This window comes from Phoca vitulina, unplaced genomic scaffold (genome assembly GCF_004348235.1).
Source record: "Phoca vitulina isolate PV1807 unplaced genomic scaffold, GSC_HSeal_1.0 scaffold41, whole genome shotgun sequence".
NCBI lineage: Eukaryota > Metazoa > Chordata > Mammalia > Carnivora > Phocidae > Phoca > Phoca vitulina.
The window spans coordinates 9962503-9988194 of NW_022589744.1; the positions used below are offsets into that span (position 1 = coordinate 9962503).

The following is a 25692-nucleotide window of genomic DNA, read 5'->3' on the forward strand; positions in this document are numbered from 1 at the left end:
ATCAATAAAATATTTTTAAAAATGCACAAAGAACTTGAAGAGAAATTTCTCCAGAGAAGACACACAAATGGCCAACAAACACATACAATGATGGTCAATATCGTTACTCATCAGGGAAATGCCAATTAAAACTACAGTGAGGTGCCACTTTACTAAGAAAGCTGTAATTAAATTAATTAAACAAATGAAACAAATAATTAAACAAACAGAATATAATTGTTGGTAAGGATGTGGAGAAATTGGAACCCCTGTACATTGCTGGTGAGGGTGGAAAATGGAAAACAGTTTATCAGTTTCTTAAAAAGTTAAACATAGAAATATTGTGAAGATGTCAATCCTACCTAGAGCAATCTACACATTCAATGCAATCCCCATCAAAATACCATCCACTTTCTTCAAAGAAATGGAACAAATAATCCTCAAATTTGTATGGAACCAGAAAAGACCCCGCATAGCCAGAGGAATGTTGAAAAAGAAAAGCAAAGCTGGCGGCATCACAATTCCAGACTTCCAGCTCTACTACAAAGCTGTCATCATCAAGACAGTATGGTACTGGCACAAAAACAGACACATAGATCAATGGAACAGAATAGAGAGCCCAGAAATGGACCCTCAACTATATGGTCAACTAATCTTTGACAAAGCAGGAAAGAATGTCCAATGGAAAAAAGACAGTCTCTTCAACAAATGGTGTTGGGAAAATTGGACAGCCACATGCAGAAGAATGAAACTGGACCATTTCCTTACACCACACACAAAAATAGACTCCAAATGGTTGAAAGACCTCAATGTGAGACAGGAGTCCATCAAAATCCTAAAGGAGAACACAGGCAGCAACCTCTTCGACCTCAGCCGCAGCAACTTCTTCCTAGAAACATCGCCAAAGGCAAGGGAAGCAAGGGCAAAAATGAACTATTGGAACTTCATCAAGATAAAAAGCTTTTGCAAAGCAAAGGAAACAGTCAACAAAACCAAAAGACAACTGACAGAATGGGAGAAGATATTTGCAAATGACATATCAGATAAAGGGCTAGTATCCAAAATCTATAAAGAACTCACCAAACTCAACACCAAAAGAACAAAGAATCCAATCAAGAAATGGGCAGAAGACATGAACAGACATTTTTCCAAAGAAGACATCCAAATGGCCAACAGACACATGAAAAAGTGTTCAATATCGCTCGGCATCAGGGAAATCCAAATCAAAACCTCAATGAGATACCACCTCACACCAGTCAGAATGGCTAAAATTAACAAGTCAGGAAATGACAGATGTTGGCGGGGATGCGGAGAAAGGGGAACCCTCCTACACTGTTGGTGGGAATGCAAGCTGGTGCAGCCACTCTGGAAAACAGTATGGAGGTTCCTCAGAAAGTTGAAAATAGAGCTACCATATGATCCAGCAATTGCACTACTGGGTATTTACCCCAAAGATACAAAAGTAGGGACCCGAAAGGCTACGTGCACCCCGATGTTTATAGCAGCAATGTCCACAATAGCCAAACTGTGGAAAGAGCCAAGATGTCCATCAACAGATGAATGGATAAAGAAGATGTGGTATATATATACAATGGAATATTATGCAGCCATCAAAAGGAATAAGATCTTGCCATTTGCAACGACGTGGATGGAACTGGAGGGTATTATGCTGAGTGAAATAAGTCAAACAGAGAAAGACATCTATCATATGACCTCACTGATATGAGGAATTCTTAATCTCAGGAAACAAACTGAGGGTTGCTGGAGTGGGGGGTGGGGTGGGAGGGATGGGGTGACTGGGTGATGGACACTGGGGAGGGTATGTGTTCTGGTAAGCGCTGTGAATTGTGCAAGACTGTTGAATCTCAGATCTGTACCTCTGAAACAAATAATGCAATATATGTTAAGAAAGAAAAAAAGAAGAAGAAGAATGTAGCAGGAGGGGAAGAATGAAGGGGGGGAAATCGGAGGGGGAGAAGAACCATGAGAGACAATGGACTCTGAAAAACAAACTGAGGGTTCTAGAGGGGAGGGGGTTGGGAGGATGGGTTAGCCTGGTGATGGGTATTGAGGAGGGCACGTTCTGCATGGAGCACTGGGTGTTATGCACAAACAATGAATCATGGAACACTATATCTAAAACTAATGATGTAATGTATGGGGATTAACATAACAATAAAAAAATTAAAAAAAAAAAAAAAGTTAAACATAGAATTACCATATGACCCGGCAATTCCACTCCACCTAAAGAATTGAGAACAGATACCTCAACAAATACATGTACGCACAGGTTCGTAGCAGCACTGTTCACAACAGCTAAAAGTGAAAACAGCCCACATGTCCATTAACAAATGGATAAACAAATGTGTATACATACAGTCGAACATTATTCAGACATAGACAGGAATGAAGTTCGAGTACATACTACACGTGGATGAACCTCAAAAACATTAGGCCCAGTGAAAGAAGCCAGACACAAAAGATCAATATTGTATGACTCCATTTACATGAAATACCCAGAATAGGGAGACCTCTAGATACAGATTGCTGACTGACGGTTGCCACGGGATGGAGGGAGGGGAAATGGGGGACAACTGCTCAGTGGGTACGGGGTTTCCTTTTGGGCTGATGACAGTCTTTTGAAACTTAGAGGTGGTAGTTGCACAACACTGTGAAGGTACTAAAATGCCACTAAATTATTCACTTTAAAATGGTTAATTTTATGTCATGTGAACTCTAGTAGAAAACTCAGGGTCTTTTTGGTCCGAAGTATAGAGAATAAGGGGCAAAGACAGCGAATGAAAAGTGAGGGGTGAATCCTGGAAAGGAGAGAGCCAAAGGAAGAACCCCCAAATTCTGTGTAGAGACTCTGCCCAAGTCTCTGACCCTTTAGCCATGCATGCCCAGGGCAGACTGCAAGTAACCCAGCTGAAGATAGAAGAACTGAATGGATATTTGAGCTGCTGCCCCGAGAGGGAGAGTCTGTTGTTTGAATCGACTAAGTTCATTCCCAACAAAGCAAAAATACAATCAACACTCTTTGAAGAAATAGAACAGAATCCAGGTTCTTCATTACTTAACAATCACAATGTCCAGGATACATTCCAAAATTACTATACATACAAAGAACCAGGAAAATATGACCTATCCTCAAGATAAAAAAGACTCAACAGAGACTGACCCTGAAATGACCAGATGTTGCAATTAGCTGGCGTTGGTTGTAAAATAGCTACTAGAACAATTCTCAATGAGCTACATGACAATATGCTCTTAGTGAATGAAGAGACTGTAAATCTTTAGAGAGCTAGAATACAGTATTTTTTTAGAATGTATAAAGCCATATGGAAATCTTGGAACCAAAAAATAAAATATATGATGGGTGCCTGGGTGGCTCAGTTGGTTAAGCGGCTGCCTTCAGCTCAGATCATGATCCCAGGGTCCCGGGATCAAGTCCCACTTTGGGCTCCCTGCTCAGTGGGGAGTCTGCTTCTGCCTCTCCCTCTGACCCTCCCCCCTCTTGTGCTCTCTCTCACTTTATCTCAAATAAATAAATAAATAAAAATCTTTTTTAAAAAAGATTTTGTTTATTTGAGAGAGAGAGCATGAGCAGGGAGGAGGGGAAGAGGGAGAGGCAGAAGCAGACTCCCCGCTGAGCAGGGAGCCCAACAGGGGACTTGATCCTGGGACTCCAGGATCATAACCTGAGCCGAAGGCAGTCGCTTAACCAACTGAGCCACCCAGGCACCCTAAATAAATAAAATCTTAAAAAAATAAAATATATGAAATTTAAAAATGGATGGACTTGGCAGGGGAATGGAGACAAGAGAGGAAATAGTGAGCTTGAAAACAGCTCTTTATTCAATCTGAAGAACAGAAAGAAAAAATATGGAAAAAACTGAACAGAGCCTCAAGGACATGTGGGGCAATATCAACACATCTCACGTAAGTGTTACTCAAGTCCCAGAAGGAGAGAAAAGAGAGAGTGGGGCTGAACAAAAATATTTGAACAAAGAGTGGCAGATGTTTCCCCAGATTTGGTGAAAGACAAATGTACCGATTCAAGAGGGTCAGTGAACACCAAGCAGGATAAATACAAAGAAAATAAAACCATGCCTAGACACAGCATAGTCAAGCTTCTGAATACCAAAGATAAAGATAAGGGGGCAGAGGATTTCATGTCCCCTTCTCGGCTACGCCGGTTTGTGTGTCCCAGAAATGGAACAAGGAGGACTTGGCACAGCCCTGGCGGATCCAGCCACATGTCCTCTGGAGTCAGCCTCCCACTGCCCTCATCCTATAGTGTGCAGGGGATGCTGTGCTCCAAATTTCCAAACTTCAGAAAGCTTTTCCCAGTTTCATTTCTGCTCAGCCATGGCCAGTAAGTGCTTTTCTCTCTGAACAGAGAGGTCAACTACAGGGAGGAAAAGCCTTTTATCACTGGGATACCCAAAAGTGAGCACTGCATTGGAAAGCGGACCCAGGACCCTCCCTCATGCCCCCACTGTCTCCATGTGCACACTGATGCTGACTCCCCCAGCCAGATGCAGAGGTCTCTACTCCTTCCGTGGTTCCCTCTTGACCTGCAGCATGACCCTCTGTTATAGAAACTGGGCCTGTGTCTATTGCTAGGACAAGTCCTCTTAGCTCACGGAGGAAAGTAATAGTCCTTGGTCTTTTTCCTCTTCTTCCCTTGAGTGGAGGGAGGCAGAGAGCCCTGCGACAGGTGCCGAGGCTGAAATCCTGCCATTACATCACCTGGCGGGGGGGGGGGGGGGGTGACTTGCAAAGGACACCTAGACAAAGTAGGGAGAGGCGATCCTTTCTTCCCATGCCTCACCCTCTCCTCCCAGGGACAAGGGCCCCAGAAAGACCAGCTTCTTCAGGGGATCCCTTAGATCTAGGATGGCCCAAGAGCATGGGCACCACTCTGGCAGGGAGGGTGCCAGTTTTGGCTTTCAGCTTTTGGGACCCTGAACTCCAAAGTCCTCAGCTTGAAATTCAAGGCCTTGACCACTGACGTGCTTCTCCCTTGTCATTCCCGGGAGAGGTAGCAGGGACCCGACCTCTACCTCCCCGACCCTGTGCTTGCCTAATGGTCCCACCTCTAGGCCTTTGCCCTGGCAGTGCCCTCTGCCTGGAACTTTCCTCCTGAGCTTGCGGCTCCACCTCCCAATTAGCAGCTTCTTGATGCTCCCAGGGCAAATGCTCCCTCTTCCGCAAAATCCCTCCTGACTCCTTCAGGGGGAAGGTGTCTCTTCCCCACTTGATTATTGCTTCCTATTTCATTTTGATTTATTTCACAAACACTTACGTGCTATCAACTATATGCCAGAAGCTCTTCCAAGAGCTTTACAAAAAATAACTTGTGTAATACTTGCAACAGCGTCAAGAAGTACCGGCACCCCCCCAATTTACAGATAGGGAAACTGAGGCTCAGAGAGGCTAGGTTGCTTGCCTATTGCCAAGGAGGCAGTCTGGCCCAAAGGACCTACCTCTTATCTGCAACCTGAGTTCTCTACGGCTCTCTCTTTTGGCTACACTGCTAGAGGCCCCAACAGTGTGTTGAGTAGAGGGATAGGGAGCCCCAGCCTTCTGCCCGGGGCCCACAGCAGGACGAGGCAGGAAGGAGGGAGGAGGCCTTGCCATCCCCCTGGCGAACCACAGAGCTTGAGCGGGAGGAGGGGCTGTAGAAGTAAGATCATACCCTCACCCAGTTCAGTCCCTCTCTGTTCCGTAAAAGCAGGGATGAGTAGAGAGGGCTTTGCAGGGTCAACTCCACTGCACCCCACCTCCTCCCAGACCCCGATGTTCTTAGCTCCCTCTCGCCTGTGGGCCAGGTGCTCTGTGCTCTTCCATGAAGTTTAATGAATCCATGCCAGGTAGGGACTAACCCTTAAGTAAGTGATGAGCTCCCCCAGGGGAGCTCCCGTATTTGTGCCCTGGAGAAGTCTCAGTTTCGTTTATATAAGGGGGTGATTCCATGCTCTCCTTCCTGAACAGACGGACCATTCACGAAGTCAGGCCTCTGGGTTTTCCCTCCAGGAGGAGGGCTGGGTGGGCCAGCTCAGGCCCCAGATCCTCCCCAGGCCCGTCTGCCGCTGGGGGCTGGGAGGACGTCTGCCCTCTGAGCGGGGAGAATGGGGATTCCAATGTGACCAGCTTCAGGCAACCAGCAACTTCTCCACACACATGTCATGAAAGCAGATGGAACCCACAGCACGTATTTTGGGAGGACCTCTGTCCTCTTAAGATTGACCTGAGACAGCATCGGCTGCAAAGGAGCACCAGTGCGTCCCAAACTTTAACATGTGTACACGTTACCAGGGGATCTTACCAGGGGATTCTGATCCGTCGGCTCTGAGGCAGGGCCTGAGATTCTGCATTTCTAACCAACTCCGAGTGGTGGAAGGTCCCCTCAAAGCAGAGCTGCATCCAAAAGCCCCGAATGAACCTGGCTTTACTCTGGGAAGACACAATCCCAACAGCGGTGGTGGTGCTAATGCTGTTAACAGTCACCAGTGTTTACTGAGCACCTACTATGTGCCAGGTGATCCAGGCCACCGCCGACTGAGGAAGGAGCACCTATCCAGTGTTGCAGAAGGATTTTCCTGATCTCCCTCAAAGAGTCGACAGGGAAGGAGGAAAGTGGACTTGGGGGATTGACGTCTTCTGGGCAATACATATGACTGCCCCATTTTACAGATGGGGAACTGAGGCTGGGAGAGCTTTGGTAGCTTACTGAGGTCCTACGGCTCACAAGCAGCAGGGCCAGGATTCTAGCCAACGTGTGCTCCGGCTCTGAAGACCGTGGGATTTTGTACATGACTTCTCTGGAATGAGGAGATAGAAGCAGCAAGAACAGTACATACCAGGCAGGACCAGACAAGCAGGCCCCTGAGATACCGGGCTGAGTTCCAGAGCCCTCCCCTCCATTCTCTCTGCCCTGCCTGCCCACGATGATGGAGACAATTTCCCAAAGTTGGCGAACTTCACAGAGGAACTTTCTGCGCTTGCTCACCATTCTGCCTCACCCTGTCTTACCCCCAGGGCCTGAGACAAGGGAGCCCTGGCCTTTTTGGCCCAAGGAGAGGTAGTGGGGGCCCAGGGAAGACAGCAGGAGGGAAAAAGGATCCTAGGTGGCTGGACTCTGCTGTTACAGACCGGGAAACCGAGGCCAGGAGAAGGAGGGGTCTCACCAGCGGGCAGAGCCGGCCTCCTGGGTGAGTGACCCATGTTTAGAGGGTCTATACCACCTCCCCTCCCCCCGTCCCTTGTTTGACACTCTGCTGTCATCATCTTGGAATTTTTAATGTGTTAACAAGTGACCCCCATTTTCATTTCTCACTGGGCCCCACAAATTATGTCACCCATCCCGCCAGTGGGTTAGAGATCGTGCCCGGGCTCTCTATGGCGTGGTAACTGGGCAGTGAGGAGTGAGACGGAGCTCCGTGTGGCACGGCAGGCCGGGGCCCGAAGGCCTGGGGCACACAGAGACTTCCGGAGAGGCAGGACCTTCTGAGGGCCAAGAAAGTAACAGCCCAGAACGGTGCCTGAGGGGGGCCTAGAATAGCTTCCATGTCCTCCCTGTCTGTGGTGACAGACGAACGGGTTGGCCGGCGCTGGGGACAGGAGGAGAGGGAGGAGAGAGGCCAGCTGTCTTTAGGGCCTTGGCCTCTCCAAGGCAACCACCACCAACAGCACCCAAACCCTGAGGGCTGGGCGGATGCAGGGTGCTCCGCTCTGCCAGCCTGTCGCAGGGTCTCCAAGTAATTAGAGGCAAGCCCTTGTCTTGGCTTTTCAGGGTTGGCCAAAGAAGAGAAGAGCCAAGCAGAGTTGATTCAGAAGCTCTGGCCTGGCCCGGAAGTCCCAGCTCAGAGGGGAGGCCTGGTGAGGAACCAACGCCAGACATTCATTCCTCTGGGGCCACTGTCCCCCCGGAGACAGGTGTTGGCATCAGGCATAGCTGAGGAAGGAATGTGGGGCCTGGGGCAGGACAGGCAGAGAGGCTTCCTTAGGCCCGGCACATTCCAGGAAGACAGGGATGGGGGAGGGGAGAGTGCTGGGGGGCGCTGGGGGCACACCCAGGGGTCTAAGCCTAAGCCCCAGAGGCTGCTCTGTGGTGGTCCCGGGACTGGGGACAGAAGGGCAGTGTTCAGGGAGGCCCCTTAACCCCTCAGCCTTTCTCTGACTTGCCCTTCCTGGGCCCAACCGACAAGAGTCAGCACTGGCCAGGGACTGGGGATCTCCAGGGAATGTCTGTGACATGTGGGCGTTTTCTGAATCAACTCCACCAGCCTGTTTTGTGGCAGAGGGGATGGTCGAATCCAAACTTGTGGGGGTTAAACAAATGTGTTCATAAACACAGGACCCTCCGAACGGGGCCTGGCAAGGGCTGAGCGCTATATAAACGGTGCTATTAGCCACTCTCCGGATTCCAAATGCACTTTTACATCTCTGGAGTCAGAACGTATTTTATTGCAGATTAAATGGCAGTATTTTTTCTTTCTTAATAGCGCATAAAATAATGATGTGTCTCGTAATTGATGTCTTAAGGTCAATCAAACATGGGACAATGAGGACAATGAGCATACACATAGGAAGGACTGCATCTCTTCTAGCCACACCTCCCTCCATGTGAGTGGAGTTCTGGGGTGCTCTTGAGCGCCCTGTTCTGTGGGAAAAGGCCTGGAGATCTCCAGCTGCTGGATGGGGCAAGCACCTGGGCTCCCCGGGGAGGATGTTGCAGGGGGATGAACGCAAAGGCATGGGCAGAGCTGTGACAGGCTGGCATAGTCTTTGGCCCACGGGGCAGGCACGTGGCAGTGGTGGCCAGGGTGGGGAGGGGGAGACAGGGACCCTGCAGGAGCCCCTGTGACTCACACAGTAATCCTCCAACCGCCGGGCTCTGTGTCAGGTCTGCTCCCACGTACTATCTCAGAAGATCCTCCCAACAGCCCAGTGAGTGTGAGGGAGTTTTGTTTGTATTAAGTCCACACTTAACAGAAGAGGAAAACGAGGCTCAGAAAAGTTAAGTAATTTGGCCAAATTCATTTAGCCGAAAGGGGCCCAATCCAGGCCAAATTAGGGGCCTGCCGTGGAAAGGGGGCCAAGCTGTTCTGTTCATCCCCAGTTAGAGGGGAAGCAGCAGACAGAGAGAAGGCTCTCAGACAGGGCCTCGGCCTCCCAGCATGGCGCGGTGGTTGAGAACGTAGGCTCTGGGTCTAGGCCTGTTCCTGAGTCCACCACTGATAAGCTATACAACTCCGGGCAAGCTGCTTGTACTCTCTGGGCTTGTTTCCTAATCCATACGACGGGGAAAGTATACTTCCTCACAGGGTTGTTGAGAGGGCCAGATAATCCATGTAAAGCATTTAGAAGGACGTCTGGCTCCAGAAAAAGGCTCGGTCCCTGGGAGCTCTTATTACACAAAAGCTAATTGTCCAGAGTTAGGGGGCAAGCTCCCTCCACCGCACTCATGACCCCAAGTGTCTGGGGCTAGAAGGTGGGGTAGCAGAGGGGAGCCTAAGTCGAACCTCTTGGGGGTGGGCCTGGGAGCTTGGTGCCTAAACCAGCGATCGGCTGCCCCTGTAAGGAAAGGAGAGGGAGGGGCCTGGCGGTGGCCATCCGTACTGCCTCCCGGGGTCCCAACCCTGCAAAGGGCTATTCAAACACCCACACTCCGGAGCGACCCTGGGGCACATAGAGGAAAGGTGAGCAGATGGCCCCTCTTCCAAATCCACAGCCCAGGGGCTGACTCTTGGCCCACCCTCCCTTCCCCAGCAAAGGCCCTGGCCACTCCGTGGCTGACTCCCAGCACCCCAGCTGCTTGTTCCTCTGGCTCAAGGCACAGCAGTCCTCTCAGCTGCCAATCCAGCTGATGTGCCCATCCCCATGTCTCCAATGGAGCTGAGAAAGCAGGGTCGGAGAAATCACAGCCCTGCCATTGGCTTGCTCTTAGCTCAGGTGAAAACCAAAGGGCCACCAAATGCAGCAGGATGGAGCCTGCGAAGGGGGTGTGAAATCCCGAGCTCCCAAGCTCTGTGGCTTGGGACACCTCACTTGGCTCTCTTGGCCCCATGTCCTCCTCTACAAAAAATGAGGAGCCCTTTATAATCTGATCTTAGTGGTTCTCTGAGTTCCCCTACGGTTGTAGCTTACCAACTGCCCCTTAGGGAGCTCCAGGACCAAGGGCTGAGGAGGCGTATGGGGAGGAAGACCACAAACCCCAAATGCATGCGCTCATCCCCGATGTGAACAGGTGGGAGAGTCACTGTGCTTTTGTCTGCTGCTCCCCTGCTGGAGCTTCCACAACTTCTGCAAGACGGACGATGCCAAAAAGTGCGTGTGCCCTTGAGTGGAAGCACCCTCGGGGCTGGGGCCACGTGGGAGGAGGCCACTGGAGAATGTGGCCGAGCACAGCTCGACCTCAGTGGTCAGCAACCACTACGGTTGCACCTGCTGCCCGTGAGCCGGCTTAGCAACAGAAAAGGATGAAAATGGAGGCTCTGGTCAGTGCACCGGGTCAAGAAGAAGAAGAAGAGAAAAGAAGGGATCCAGGCTGGACAAGAAGTTAAACGGTCTGCATTCAGAGAAAACCCAGTCATCTATGTAGAAAATCCAATGGAGTCTACAAAAAAGCTCCTAGAACTAATCCTTCAGTCGGACCAAGTCACAGAGTGCAAGATCACCATGTCCAAATCAACTGCCTTTCTCTATCCTGGAGACAACTGTGAGTTTATAATAAAAAATAACATTTACAATCACATCAAAACCAGGAAATACTTAAGGAGAAATCTGACGAACAATGTACAAAACCTGTACTCTGAAATCCACAAAACGCTGCTGAGAGACACCAAAGTGCTACAGAACAGAGTGAATATCCCATGTTCACAGGCCAGGAGACTCACATGGTCAGGGAGTCAACACTCTTCACGCTGGTCTATTTCATCAATGCGATCCCCATCAGAAATCCCAGTGGGTTTTTTGGGAAAAAAAAAAATACGATTCTAAAAAGCATAGGGAAATACAAACTGATTCTAATGACAGATAAGCTGATTCAAAAATTCATATGGAACCGTCCAGGATCTAGAATAACCAAAACAATTCTGAGAAAGAACAAAGTCAGAGAATGGACACATCCAGGTTTCAAGACTTATCCTAAAGCAATAGTAAGCACGATAGCGTACTATCGGTATAAAGATAAACAGAAATAAACCAGAATACAGTGTCCAGAAATAGATTTGCAGGTCTATGGGTGACTGATTTTCAACAAAGATGCAGGGATAACTCGGTGCTGAATGGAAAGTTCTCAAAAAATGACCCTCAAACAATTAGATACACATTTGGGGGAAAGAAAGATCTCTACCGGGCATAGAGGGATTGCTAAGAGCACAAGAAAACTTTGGGTGATGATGCATCTGTTATCTTGATTTTGGTGGTGACTTTACAAGTCATACAGTGTCAAAATGATCCAGTTATATACTTTTTATGTCTGTGCAGTTTATGATGTCAAAACAAAAACAAAGCCCCTGGGGTCCCCCAAGGAAGATGGGGGCTCCTCCCACCCTGCAAGACCTAGGCTTCAAGGTCACCTCCTCTGGGGCAGCATTCTCGGGTCACCCCGCTGGGCCCCAGATCACCTGGTCGCACCTGCACTTAGCGCCTTCCACACTGTCCCATAATAGCAGCCACAGGCATGATGCCTCCCTTGACCGTGAATAGTCTGAGAGCAGGGACCTGCCGTGGCCTTCGCTGGATCCCAGGCACTGTGCCTGGCGCACAGCGGGCGCTTAGAAAATGCTCGATGAGCAAATTGAGGCTCGAGGCTTCTGTTACCCACAGAGTAGGGTTACTTTGGAGCTTCCAGAAAAAGCTGCTTCAGCCACTGATAAGTTCACTGCCCGCCCTTCCTCTCCCAGGAAGGAGGCCCCTGGGCTGGCTTTTTGTTGCTGTTTTCTTTTAAGGAAGGACGCTGAGAGCAGCTTCTGGTGGTGAGGAAGGAAGAAAGGAAGGAGCGGTGGTCGCACCCCTCTCGTGTGCGAGGCCGAGCAGGGGGCTGCCCACGGTTCTCTAGCAGCAGGCAGAGCCCACCAGAGCAGAAGTGGCTCAGCACAGTCACCACCAAAGCACCCCGACTTCTCCTCCAACCTCTAGGCTAGACCTCCTCAAAGTGTGGCCCCTGGACTCCTGGCCCCACCCCAGACCTGCCCCATCAGAAGCTCTGGGGTGCCGCCCGGGAATCTGCATTCCGGCAAGCCCTCCAGGGGACTGAATGCAGGCTCCAGTGTGAGCCCCACTGCTCTGGACCACCCTCTCACCTCCATCGCGAGGCAGGCTACACCTGAGCTCCAAGAAGGTGCTCCTGGGGCCCCAACCGCAAGGGCGCCCCTCATGCATTTGGCCTTCCCTCAATCCTCAGGTGCCCCGAGGCCTGGCCCTAAATGGGGCCACCGCCTTCCCCCATGTGTGTGTCCGTATCACAGAGGCACGTCTTTGCTTCAGCTCTGACACTGAGCCTGGGTTCAGAGGAGCCAGGCCTCCCTGAGCTCTTCCCCAGCAGAGGTGCTAGAGTAGCTGGAGTTGGGGGCCTGCTCCCTGCACCCTGGGGCTGGACATTCCAAGTTCCTGGACAGACAATAAGTCCTAACATTCCAGGCGAGGTGGCAGGCGAGGCGCGCTGACAATGGGCCTTGTGTTTCTCCCCACGCCTTCCTGCGGGTGCTCTCAACCCGGGCTCCAAGGGAGGCTGAGCCATCAAAAGCACAGAGGTCCACCCGACTGGCCCTGCTTGCCTATTCCCCAGGCCCAGGCTGAGGCCGGGGCCCTTATCACACCCACCTCACTCCCTGGGGCCGAACAATGGTCCTTTGCCTGGAGGCTTCCAGCACCTTCTAGGTTCATCACCCACCAAAGCCTTCGGAGAAAGGGTTAAATGCCAACACCTCTCTTCTTCCCACTCATGCCCAGGCTCTGTCTTCCTGCAGCCAGGGACAGCAAGCAGTGGGCAGAGCTCTCCAGCCACCCAGAGTCACAGCCAGAAGCATCTCCCCTCGCCTCGCCCTGGCTGATGTCTGTTCATTAGTGCAATCAGATCAACACTGACAGCAGTGTATTTATTACTGCCCCGATGACAGCCATTTTTCACCCAGTGATGCTCAGCCCTGTAATGAGCTTGGAGCAGAGCTAATGAGGAACTCCCCTCGACCCTCCCTGGCAGCTCCAGGCCTCACAACAGCCAGCCCCCAACCCGCCCCCTGCCTCCATTGGCTCTGCCAGGCCAGGGAGAAGGGGCTCCGAGTGGGAAGGTCAAGGGCCACTGGGCCGACCCAGCCAGAGCTGTGTGAAGCCAAATGCATGCTGCCCGGGGGGGAGGAGACTTTGAGGTTGACTGAGCAAGAAGGCCTGAGTGCTGGGCATGGTCTCAGGGTAGTAACACTTCCCCCATTCTAGGTGTCGAGTGCCTGAGCCAGGGCAGTGGGAAATGTGAATGGCGATGGGGACGGTGGGCCGCCCAACGGAGCCTCGGAGTGCATGGATGCTTTCAGCTTCCAGAAGCCCAAGAGCCTCAAGAGAGATCTCAAGGGGGAACATTCAGTCAGTGCCCTGCCCCACAATGCTGCTCATGGGCTGGGGTGGCTGGCAACAAAAAGGGGGGGCGGTGGGGGGACAGTCCAGGGAGAGGCCAGGAGACAGACCCCTGAAAACTCTGACCACCCAAGCAACAGGGTCACTGAGGGAGGGGCTGACGGCCTTACACTCCCACCCATACCCTTGAAGGTGTAGCCACAGACCACTCATGGCGGGTGGTTATGGTGGCCCAGGTTCAATTATGTTTGGGGCACAATTACTTTAGGAGGTACGTATGTCTAGAAAACATTATAGAAAAGTTTAAACACAAACGGTTGAAATACGTAAAGCATCTTGGAATCTAACAGATGATGTGACCCAAGAGAACATCTCATTCAAGTTTTTCCAAAACCAAGTTTTGACATAGATCCCAGGGGGTCCAGGAAGCCATGGGGCAGATATACCACCTCTCCCAGCAGCATCAACTGGCTTTAAAATACCCTTTGTGTGTTAAAATAGAATTCAGACAGACTATGGAATGGAATGCAAATTTTCATATATTTAAAACAGAACACATAAAGGAAGAAAAGGTCACGCGGCTAGTGGGCGCGTCAGGCTCATGGCCAGCTCCGCCAGGGTCCGTGTCATCCTCCTCTACCACTGAAGTCCATCACTCTACAGCTGGGACACCCTGTGTTTATGGCACCATGTTTCCCAGTGAGGACAGGGAGGCCCAAAGGGACCCAGTGAGAATCGGTCTCGGTTCCTAAGGCCCGCACAGCATCACGCCTGTTACCTTCCCCCGATGTTACGATTACCCCCTGCGCCCTTCTTCAAAGGGTTAAGTTCATTAATTGGGAACAATAATTTATGTCTAATGCCTCTACCCTTGCTGATGAAGGTTATTATCTAAATTTAAGGAGTTTATAATTAAAGAAATCAGTCACACACACACACACACACATGAAAAGAGAATTCAGAACCAACAAGGCCAAAGTACCAAATGAGACATCTAGACTGTCGGCATCCTGAGAGCTCAGAGGTATTTGGGAGGATGTGTTCTAGCCGTCAGACCTTGGGGGAGAACAAGGGGTGCAGAGCGGGGGAGAGAGGGGCAGGGTGCTGAGGGATTCGGGGTGGTGAGGGCAGCTGAGCATGTGGAGGGCTGTGGGGGAGGGGAGATTGGGGCCGTGTGTAGGGCCAGACTGTGGGGGGCTTGGCGCAAATAACACAGCAGTGGCAAAGCCACGGAAGCAAGGGCCTATCCGTAGGGGCTGACCTTACAGGTCTCAGCATTTAGATCCTATCGCTAAGACCCTGTGTTAGAGCAGATGGGGTACCCAGGAGGGGTCTGACTTCCTTCACAGAGAGGAGAGGCCACTGCAAGCTGAGCCCCGTGCCCTACCCCTTCCCCCCCACTCAAAGCTGTGGTCCAGTTTGTGGTACAACCAAGTAGTATGGTGAGCTGCTCTGGACCAGACCAAAGGTAGCAGCCTAGGAAGCAGCTGACCCACATTCATTGCCCCTTTCTTACACATCCAGTGACCTTGGCAAGTGAATGTTTCTGAACTTCAATGTGAACAATGTTAATAATGTGAATGCTTTCTGACCAAACCCCTTCGAAGATTGGGAAGAGAAGTAAAATCAGTTGTCTGTGAAAGCTACACACAGAAATTTGAGGTTTTATGAAAGGAGCCAATAAAAACATTCACCTTAAGGCCTGAACAGCTAAGAACAGCTAACATGTGGGTTCTCCATGGTGTACTTGCATTTTAAGTTGAAGCCACAAAACTTCTTAACCGAATAAATAAACCCCTAAAAGCATACGTTTTGATGCCCCCGGCAGGTCTGTGAAAGTTAAAGACAGCAGAGGCATTTGGGGGCAGGGCACGTGTCAAATCACAGGCCCAAAGCTGACTCTGCGTCCCCAAGGCCGAGATGGTGATAATAATGACAATGACAAGCACTTCCTCAGTGTTCACTATACACTGAATACTAAGCATGTAGCAGATCTTATTAAACTCCGTCACGACCCCATAAGGTAAGGATTCCTGTTCTCCCCACTCTGCAGATGAAGAAAGTGAGGCACAGACAGGCTATGTAACTAACTCACCCAAGGTCATCCGGACAGTAAATGACAAGTAGGATTTGAACCCAGAGAGTCATCCATGTTTCAGGCTCCTCAGGGCTGTCCCACTCCCCAGGGAGGGGCCGGGGGTGATGGGGGAAGGAAGAGAAGCACAGAGAAGGACCAGGTTCCCATCCTGACCCCTCATATTCTGCCAACTCGAGGCCCAGTGAGGACATGGCCAGGGTGGAGGCAAGAGCCAGGGGGATCAGGAGGAGGAAGGGGAGGAGGAGTTCTGAGGGCTATTTTCAAGCTCTACCACATCCCCAGGCCGCCCTGGTCTTCCAACAGCCCAACAGAATGGGCATCTCATCAGCAAACAGTCGTTTCTCTCAGGGAAGGTACCAGTGAGGGAGGCCACAGAGGCCACAGCAGCCGGAGCGAGTGGGAAGATGACAGGCATTGGGGTCACGGAGCCCTAGGTTCAAATCCTGACTTCCTAGCTATAAGCCTTGGGCAGGTAGTCTCTGTGAGTCTCAGTTTACCCTCATGTTGGAATCGAGGGAAGGCAGAGGCAGGGGACAGTTACAGTGCACCTAACACAGTCTGACACATAGAACTGCACACCAAATGTGAGTGCCTCCTCTCTGGTGACCCTAGGATGGGGAGGAAAGACCAGATCATTCAAAACTGGGGAAGAAACAAAGAGAAGTGGAAAAAGACGTGGGTGGATTATAAAGATACGGGGGGGAGGGAGGGGGGACCTGAAAACTCTGTGCAACCAGAGATCCTATCCTGAGACCATTCGGAGGGGCCAACACAGAGGCCCAGCCGGTCACATTAGCTTGCTGAGTGCCTGCGACAGGCCAGGCTCCATGCGAGTGCTCTCTGCCTGCTCCTTCCCTGCACTCCCCGCCAGGCTCTTCCCCTGCATGACAGACAAGGGGCATTGGGAATGTTAGTGACTGAACCCAAAGTGGCCCAGGGCAGCACAGAGTGACAGAGCTTGAACCTGGGCCACCCCAATTCCAAGGCACCGACTGAGATACTGGATGCTACTCAACAGCTTAAGGAAAAGCCCCAGAAAGCAGGGAAGTAGCAGCCCCGAGCTGGGGCTAACTTGGGAATGCTTTAGGGATGGCCCCGTCCGGGTAAAGTAATTCTCTGTATGAAATGCCCTTCTGGAGAGACCGCAGAGTCATCTCCGCGGTTAGGAAGGAATGCTGGACATCACCGGTGTGCCTCGAGATGCCGGTCTATTTTCCAGCACACAGAAGCCTACGCCTCCCAGCCCCCTTGCCACGGGGTGGGACCATGTGTTCGGTTCTGGCCAATGGGTTGCAAGGGGAAGTGATCAAGGCCACAACATTTAATTGCTGGTGGAAGTCTTCCTCCCTCTCTTATGCATATCAAGTGAGGCCTCCACGCACGTGTGGGCGTTACTCCCCAAACCCCCCTACCTGTCCTCCCAATTTCATAAAGGTTCAGTGCAGCTAGAAGGGATTCAATAAGGACCCAAGGGTCACCCTAGCCAGAGGCCAGACGGCCAGAAGCAGCTTCACCTGTAGGACCAGAGGCAGGGGAGTGAAGGTGAGTCAGAGCAGGTGGGGCTCCGGGCTCAAGAACAACACGACCCCATTCTAAGTAAGCCTAGGCTGGGATCTCTGCAGGCCAGGGCTCCCATCCTCGGGGTGCTTGGCTCAGTGCAGTGAGGGCCCCATGGCACGGGGCTTATCTGATGTAGAGGAGCCATGAGAGTGGGTAACTGGTCCGAGAGAAAGCTGGAGGAGGAGGGAGAGGCCGGAAGACAAAGGGCTTTATTCCTTAGCTAAGTGTTCATTCACTAATTCTTCATTCCCTCTTTCCCATTCCTTGAGCTCCTTCTCCATGCTAGGCGCTGCCCTTGCGACTGGGGATACGCAGTGAATAAAACCCCTGGCCCCATGAGAGAGACCAACGGTAAACAAATAAACAAGTCAATAAATGTCAGGTGAAGCTGAGTGCCACAGAGAAGGTAAAGTGCGGGGGGGGGGGGGCTGTTTCGTGACTGGAGATGCCATGTTTTCACAGGCTTAGGGATGGATTAGGGACATTAGGAGAAAATCCTGAAGGAAACAAGAAGTGGGCCTTGCAGACATCTGGGAGGACTGGGCGTGGCCACAGGGATGGCAGGTGCCAGGTGGGAGGCCAGAGAGCGACTGGGCAGTTCTGGGAACAAGGAGGTGGTCAGAGCAGTGGACAGAGTGGGTGGAGATGTTGGAGGAGGGGGGAGCCAGGAGGTGTGGGTTAAGACATCCTCCCAGCCTTGTGGCCAATGCATTATAAGCACTTAACAGTTATTGAGAGGAGTTTAAAGTGATTTAGGATCATCTCATTTAACATCCAAAAAAACCCCACAAAAAACCACCCTACAAGGTAGATATAGTGATTTTTAACCATCTCCACATTCCACAGATGAGAAGAGTCTCAGCTCAGGGTCACTCGGTGGTGGAGGCAGGGGCCAGGAGCCCCCCCCCCACCAAGTCCCTGCCGATACCTGCAGGAGAGGGGCCCCCGCAGGGCTCCCAGGGCTCAGAGTGGGGCTTTCTGGACCAGACACCCAGCTGGGGAGTCTGATGAGACCAGCTATGCAGCGCCCCTCTCCCCCTGCAAGGACCTAGAGCAGCCCCGGATGGCCCCTTGCTGGACACTGGCCCTGCCTTCTGCCCAGCGTGCGGACAGCAGAGGGGGCGGCCACGAGGAGCAACCGATCTGCCTCAGCAACCGGCTTGTTTTCTTTTCCATTACAGGCAGTGGGGCTGCTGCCGGCAGTCGCTCTGGCCCATTTGTTGCTATTGGCATCCCAAGGCCCCGAATTATGATGACTAATTCCCACCGTTTTAGGCAGCTCCAGGGCCCTCTGTGGCAGTGTGCTCCAAGGGGTGCCGGGGTGGAAATCCCACAGGCAGCACCGTAACAGCCAACATCAATTCCAGCTCAGGCTCCTGACTCCCCGAGGGGCAGGGAGGCAGAAGGATTGGGGAGGAGGTGGTCCAGCCAATCAGAGGGCTTCTTGAACCGCAGCCAAATCCCAGGATAATCAGCCACCGGGAGACTAACAACCAGCTTGTTTTGTAAGGTAGTGAGTCCTCCATCACCAAGGGTATACAAGCAGACACCGGATGGCCACTTGTCCCAGGTTTATGGGCAGAGGACAACACTAGATGACTTTTCATGTTTCTTTCAAGTCCGAGGCACTGATTCATTCTAGTCTTCAGGACAGAAAACAAGTTCATTCCCTTACTGTTTAACTTACAGCCCGACTGCGTCCTATGGTACAAAGTCAAATGCATACCAATATGCAGTTTAACACATCATTTTAAAGTCGGCCGTTCAGGCACTGTTTAAACAGAGAACTGCTGTAAAGGATTTGGCCTCTTTCCCAGCCGCCCTTCCCTGATGGAACAAGGTTCCTGGCCCCTACTCTGGCCTTCCAGTAGAGGACACAAGGGAGGGAGCGGTCGATAACTATTTGCCGAACAAATGCATGAGAGGGAGGGTTTCTGAGGCAGGTGTCAGGCTGCCAGAGTGATTGGGCCTCTGGGTAGGGGTCCTGAGTTTTCTCTTCCCATGCAGGGGCCATATCCCATAGACAGGAGAAACAGCAAACTGTGTCACCCATCTGGCCACAGCCAGAATGTTCCAGACTCCCCAGGTGAAGCTAAGGGGTGCACAGGGTGAGGGAGAGAGGGGTGCAGGGCGAAGAGCCAGGAAGGGAGCAGGGATGCCTGGCCCCCTCTTGTGTGGGGCTTTGACACGTACCCGCTAAGCCCCAGGCAAGAACGACACTCGGCCTTGTGGTAATTAGCAAGAGGCCCTGATCAATAAGTTATTTTTTGCTGTCAGTAATTAATAATTACAGCTTAGCCACACCATGTAATTAAACTTTCATCCCGCTCCCTCGCGTGCTGTTTGGCTTTTATTGTGATTAGCTCCCAGCACTAAACTTTCTCCCTTTGGAGCCTTCAGGAGCCTCCAAAGCTGGGCTTCTCAACACTGCCTGTTCTACTCCACTCACACTCCCTTCTGTCCCTCCCCCCAGGCACTGTTCTCTCGAAAGAACCTTCTGGACCAGCTGGCTGGGCTGCTACTGCCCTCCTTCCAGCCCCTGGGCCTCCTTGGGATGTCCACCAGCAATTAATTTTCGTGGCACCTGAAAAATCTTTCGAGAAGCTGGCTAAACTGCAGACATCCAGGCTCACCCAGACATTTCCAGGCGGAGTACCTGGGAGTGGAGCCCAACACCCCGGGAGGGCCATGGCAGACAGAGCAATGTAGCCTCGGAAGAAGTAGGAAGTAAAGGAAGCGTCTTGGATGAGGAAAAGGCATGCAAGGCCTTTTTGGTGGGTGGCCAGGGCTATTCCTCACGGTCCTCCGGCTTATGGTGTAAAAACAATCATCACCGTCATCGTAAAAACATTTACCCTTTATTAAGCACTTTCTAAGTGCCAGGCACTTGCTGAGGGCTCCCCCAAATACCTGGAATTGCCCTTTTCTACAACATCGCTGCACTTAGTTTAGGAAATGCATGTGAATTTCGGGGGAAATGGTCCAACGGTGGCTTTCAGTATAAGCAGGTGATGTTGCCCGGGTCCGGGAGCTGAAAACACTCGCCAAAGCCTAGACAAAATCCAGCGGTGGCCAAGGTGAGGTCTGTGCCAGGGAGGAACGCCGCCTGTTCCCTCACTCTGTGTCCTGACTGGAGAACGGGGCTCATGGGCTCAGAAGGGACAAACAGTGCCAGGGGCTTCAACTACCCCCAAGGGTGAAGAGCGTGGCCTCAGACTCAGACGCTAAGGAGAAACTCCACCCTCTAACCCCAAAGCAGACAGGAAAGGACCCCCCGAGCCCCCTGTGGCCTGTCCCTGCCCCACCCCCCGGCCCCCTACATACAACCAGCACTGCCCCCATGTCCAAGCGAGACCAAGTTCCCACCATCCCCTGCATGGTTTGCCGCCAGGAGACAAACGGAGAGTACCCATGGCCGCTGGAAAACACTCTCGGAGCCAGAGAACACAAACTGAGCAGCAGGGGACCTGGGCAGCCTCACTCTGAAAGGCAGCAAACATGAGAACCAGAGAGGGAGGGAATCAATCAGAGACCTTCAGCGATGACGACAGGGTGAGCCCCTCCAGCAAGAGGACAGAGACAGGAGGTGGCCAGACCTTAACTTCAGCTGGACTGGTCGGTCTTGGCCTCAGGTGGATGGGACAGTGTTGGCTGGGACATGGAAGAGGCTTGATGACCCAGAAAGAAGGACCTTCCCATGCCCCGGGGACTCCTTCTGGGCCTGGGCCTGCACTGGCAAGAACTAGTGAGCCACCTGCCCCGGGGGGAAATCACACCAGAATCCAAAGAGTAATTAAGTCAGATGCCTCCAGACACGGGCTGATAGCCCCAGAGCCCTCCTTGTCTCCTGGCTTTCAGCTAGTAGCCCCACAGGCACCTCAGAGCAAATCTGTGAGGTGCCCCAGGGCAGGCTACACCCCGTGCCTATTCTGTCAGCCTCAAGGTCCTCTCAGAACCCTCAGAAGAAGGGCCCGCCCCTAGTAAACCCACTCCAGCTGCGGATGGTCCTGGTTCCAAGGGAGACAAGGGCCCAGAACTCACCTGGTCCCTGACTCTGCCGCCAGATCACCCAGCGGCCTTGGGCAAGTCATTTAATGCCTCTGGACCTCAGTTTTCCTATCTGTTAAATGGTTGCTAGAGTAAGCCGACCTCTAAGGTTCACGCCTGCTGGAAGATTTTATGATGATCCTAAAACTAATAATAACTTTTATTACCTTACGTTTACAGGACCCCTTACAAAATTTCTAAGTGCTTTAACGTAAATTGCCTTGTAAAATCCCCCCCTCAACCCTGTGAGTGAGAGCTGGATTATTCTCATCCCTTTGATCTTGGCTCTCTGGACTGCCTGACGCTGGGCGCAGTGGGGTCCCTTCACCCCCGCTGCTCCGAGACCCCAGAGCTGGGGTGGGGCGGGTTCGAGATGCAGCCTCCGCATTCCGGAGCCCCCCTCCTCCCCGCCCCGTGGGTCCAGGCATGCTCCCGAGCCTGGAAGGGGGAGGCCAAGCCCCTCGAGTCCTGAAGCTCGGTCCAGGCTTCGTCTCCCTCCGCCCCCAGCAGGCGCCGCTCGGACACCGCTCGCACCACTGTCTGGATCTGCGAACCCCAAAGGCAAGGAAGCGCCGGGTGCAGCCGCCCTTCCCCGCTGGGACCTGCCCGAGGACTGGGAGGGGGGGATGTCTAGGCATCCGCCCTCTGGAGGGGGGCAGCGCGGATCACGCCTCCTCATCCCTCCTAACGCTCCCACCCCCCAAAGCAGCCCTTCTCCACCGCGAGGCTGCTCCAGGCAGCTACAGGTCAGACAGGAGCGGCCGGTGGGGAGGGGGCGCAAAGGCAGGATGCTGCGTGCGTCCGGGGGCGGGAGGGGCGACGCCTCAGACCCTCCCTGCGCACCACCCGCGCCGGGTCCGGGGTTGTACGCGCGACGTGGGCTCGAGGCCCCTCTCCGCCGAGCACCCCCAGCCCCGGCGGCGGCCAGGCGGCCAGGCGCGGGCTCCCGTACGTGGCCAGGCCCAGCAACTGCCCTCCTGGGGCGACCAACCCGGCTCCCCGGGCCCGACTCGGCTCCTGCCCGCCGCCCTCCCGCCCCACTCCCTCGGCCCGGGGCGGCCAGCGCCTGCCCGGCAGGGCCTGGCCCTTCCCGCGGACCCCGGGCGGGGACCCGGAGCCCGGCCTGAGGAGCTCGGGGAGGCGGGCACCGAACGGCGGGTGGGGGTCGCTACCCCTCACCTCACCCCGGACGCCTCCCAACACGGACCCCCGCCTTCCCTCCTCAGGAAGCCACAAGTCTCAGAAAGACGGCCCCACCCCCCGAAAGAGAGCCCCCCGAACTCGAGGAGAGGGTCTTGAAACTCCCTGGAGAGGGCTCTGCCCAGGCTAAGCCCGGTGTCCAGGAGGCCACCGCGAGGCCAGCGAGCCCCCCCCCCTCCAGCCCCCTCCCCAACCCCACGTGGGGGTGGCCCTCCGTACCTTGGGCTCCGGTCGCACGGATCCGGTGCAGGGCCAGCAGAGTCCACATCAGCAGCCCCCACATGGTGACCAGCCTTGGGGGGGGGGGGGTCCTCCGCACTGTTTTATAATCCGGAGGGGTGGTCCTGGGACCCCGCGGCTTCGTCCCGGGAGACTGTCCACGCGGCTCCGGCCCGGGCCGGTATATGCCCGGGAGGGGCAACGCGAGCGACCCCAACCCTTCCTTCTCGTCAGCTGTCCAAGTCCGATCCCGGCGGCGCGCCCGGAAGGCGAGGGGCGAGCAAAGAGAAAGAGGAAAAGCCCGCTCTCGGATTCGGGGCTCCTCCCTCCCCTAGCACCCCAACTCCGACTTCTCCCTGGCGGGGCGGCCTCCGCGATCCCGCCGGGTCGCGGGCCGGGCTCTGGAATAAACCGGCAACTTCAGGAAACTTCCTCCCGTGGCCACGTTGCCCGCCCCCCGCCCCCTCCCCGCCCCCTGGTTGGGTTCTCCGGGCGGACGCAGTCACCGCCGTTCCAGGCGTCGGGCCCCCGGCGCCGGGCGGGAAGCGAGCGCGGCGGCAGACTCGGGCGCGGGGCTTCTTTCAGGGGCGCGGGCTTCGGGGGGCGCGGTTAGCATAGCGGGCCGAATCTCCCTGGAGCTGAAGTTTTCTTCTCTCTAACTTTGCAGGCGGCATCTGGCGGGGCCGAGCCGCCCCTCTCGGCTCCACCGCCCTGGCGCCCAATCCGGGGACGCTCGGTGCCTCCCGGCGGCGCCGGGCCCGGGCGCGCCCTCGGCTCCGCGCCCAGCGGGCTAGCAAACTTTGCGGGTCCCGCGGCCCGGCGCACAGCCTCGCGCGCCCATGTCCGTGCCGGCTGCGGGGCGGCGGGGACGGCTGCTGGGCTCGGCGGCCCCGGGCTGTCGCCGGCTCCCGGGCACGGAGCCTCCTGCCGGCCGAGGATGGAGCCCGGCGGCGCTGCCCTCCGCCGCGCCCTGGCCGGAGCTCTCGGCGAGACGCACGGAGAGCCCGGCGGGCAGCCCCGGCTGCGGGTGCGCGGCGCCTCCTCGGACGCCCGGCGCTCGCCGGCCGCCCGGGGCCCGAGGAGCAGCGGCCGCCGCGCCCGCCCCGGCGCCTGGGCCGCGCCGCCGCCGTCCGCCTCCGCAGCCGCCGCCGCTCGCCGAGCCCGCCGCCCTCCGCTTCCCGGGCTCGGCGTCCAGAGAACCGCTCCTGCCTGCGCCGAGCCGGAGCTGCGGGGGCCGCGTGAGCCGGGGACGAGCGCGGCGGAGGCGGAGACGCGGAGAGGGGGGCCGAGCGCTACCCCGTGGCCGCGACTGGAGACAGCCTGCGCGCGGGGAGGCGGGGGGCGGAGGGGGGCGGAGGGGGGCGGCGGCGGCGGTCCGGAGCCAGGCCCGGGAGCGAGCCCCGCAGAAGCACGGCCGGGCAGCGCGGCCGCCGGACCCGCCCGGGGGCAGCAGTGCCGGCCCGCGCCGCGCGGGGGAGAGATGCGCACCGGGCCCCTCCGCCCTCTCCGCCAGCTTTTCCTTCCAGCCCGCGCCGCGCCCCCCCCCCCCCCCCCCCCCCCCCGCCTCTCTGGCAGGCCTCGTCCGATTCCCAGTCTCTCCCACAGCCCGGACCCCCACCACCCTTCCTGTGGCACGGGTGGAGGGTGTGTTGGGGAGAGGGGGTCGGTCAACTGGTTGATTCCAGTTTCCCCTCCTAGGTCAGGCTTTCAAGAGTCTGGAAACGCTCAGGGCCGAGAGCAAGACAAAAGAGAGGCCTGGGACTCACAGATGGCTGAGAAAGTGAAGTTGGTGCCAAGGCGTATGCATTCTTTGTTCCTTCTTCTTTTTCTTCTTTTTTTTTCTTTTGAGCTCTGTTTGCTAAGGGTAGAAGAACGCAAAATTGGTGAGGGAGCTCCAGAGAAGAGGGGTGGGAGGTTTCCTCCCTTGTGGCCCGGAGGAGTGAGCAGGACCAGCACCCACCATGGAAGAAGCCGGTTAGTGTTTGCAGGACCCAGTTAAAGTTTCCTGGGCACTAGACAGCTTTGCCTCCGTGGACTCCTTTCTCCATTAAAAAAAATAATTATATATGTAAAAATAATATTTTAAGACTGTGTTGGCATAAAGACAGACATTAATATTACATATTAAAACATTTTTTTCAACCTAAAAGTTCATTTACGTATTCTGATTTTAAAAGAAATTACAACATTTTCATGGGCCCCGAAGAAAAGATGGTGCTCCTTGGCCTGGAGCCTGCCGAGCCGCATGGACAACCTTGTCCTGCCTGCGTTGTTGGGTTTCTGCTGGGGAGCTAAGAGCCCTTGAGACCCTCCAGGTTTTCCCAGGCCACTTTTCTCCTCTCTCCCTAGTGCTCTCGCCTCTCCTGGTGCCTCACCGGATGCCTCTCCTTTCTTAGGGCCCGCACCACCCCAGAGGGCAGCCCCTTATTGATTGCTGAGGTGTGGACACAGTCCCCCCACAAACATTTCATTACTTTTATATTCTCATTTCACCTGCCTTGGGAAAAGAACTGTGGGCATTTTCTGAAAATGGCTGAGAAGCTAGCCTGCCTTCCTTACAGCCCTTCCAAGTGCCTGATTCAAACATTTCACTACTTTTTCTCCTGGCGACTTGTGCTGCATCCCAGGCCGAAGCCCTTCTGGCTAGCTGATCTGTAAATGGGAGGGCTTCCAGGACAGGCGGCCTAAGGATGGCCAGCCTTCCCTTCCCTTGGTGGCCACGCCACTGCCGGCTTCTTGGGGATGCCCAGCTGTGTCCTCACAGGCCACCTGCATGCTCTTACCTCCCCCACCTGGAGCTCAGGCCCTTCCCAGACCATGGAGCGAAGCCCGTGAGCAGGTTGATGAGCAGGGTGCTGTTACACTCCTCGCTCACAGAGGGGGCCTGAGAGCTGGATTTGCTGGAAACTCCTCCTCAGCCAGCCAGGAGACAGCAGGAAGGCTGTATCTCAGTTCTCCGAGGGTGCGAGCCGACATCGGCGCAAGGGTCTAAAACCTTGGTGGAT

At 54.3% G+C, this 25692-nt stretch overlaps 1 protein-coding gene across 1 annotated transcript in view; it reads right to left on the minus strand.

Moving 5' to 3' along the window:
- The window catches only part of SDK2 (sidekick cell adhesion molecule 2), a 251364-nt gene extending 227733 nt beyond the window's left edge, over positions 1 to 23631 (minus strand). The window contains exon 1 of the mRNA XM_032429331.1: positions 22688 to 23631. Within this exon, the coding sequence (XP_032285222.1) occupies positions 22688 to 22751 (64 nt within the window). The 5' untranslated portion in view covers positions 22752 to 23631. The remainder of the gene's footprint in view (positions 1 to 22687) is intronic.
- Between the last annotated feature and the right edge of the window lie 2061 nt (positions 23632 to 25692).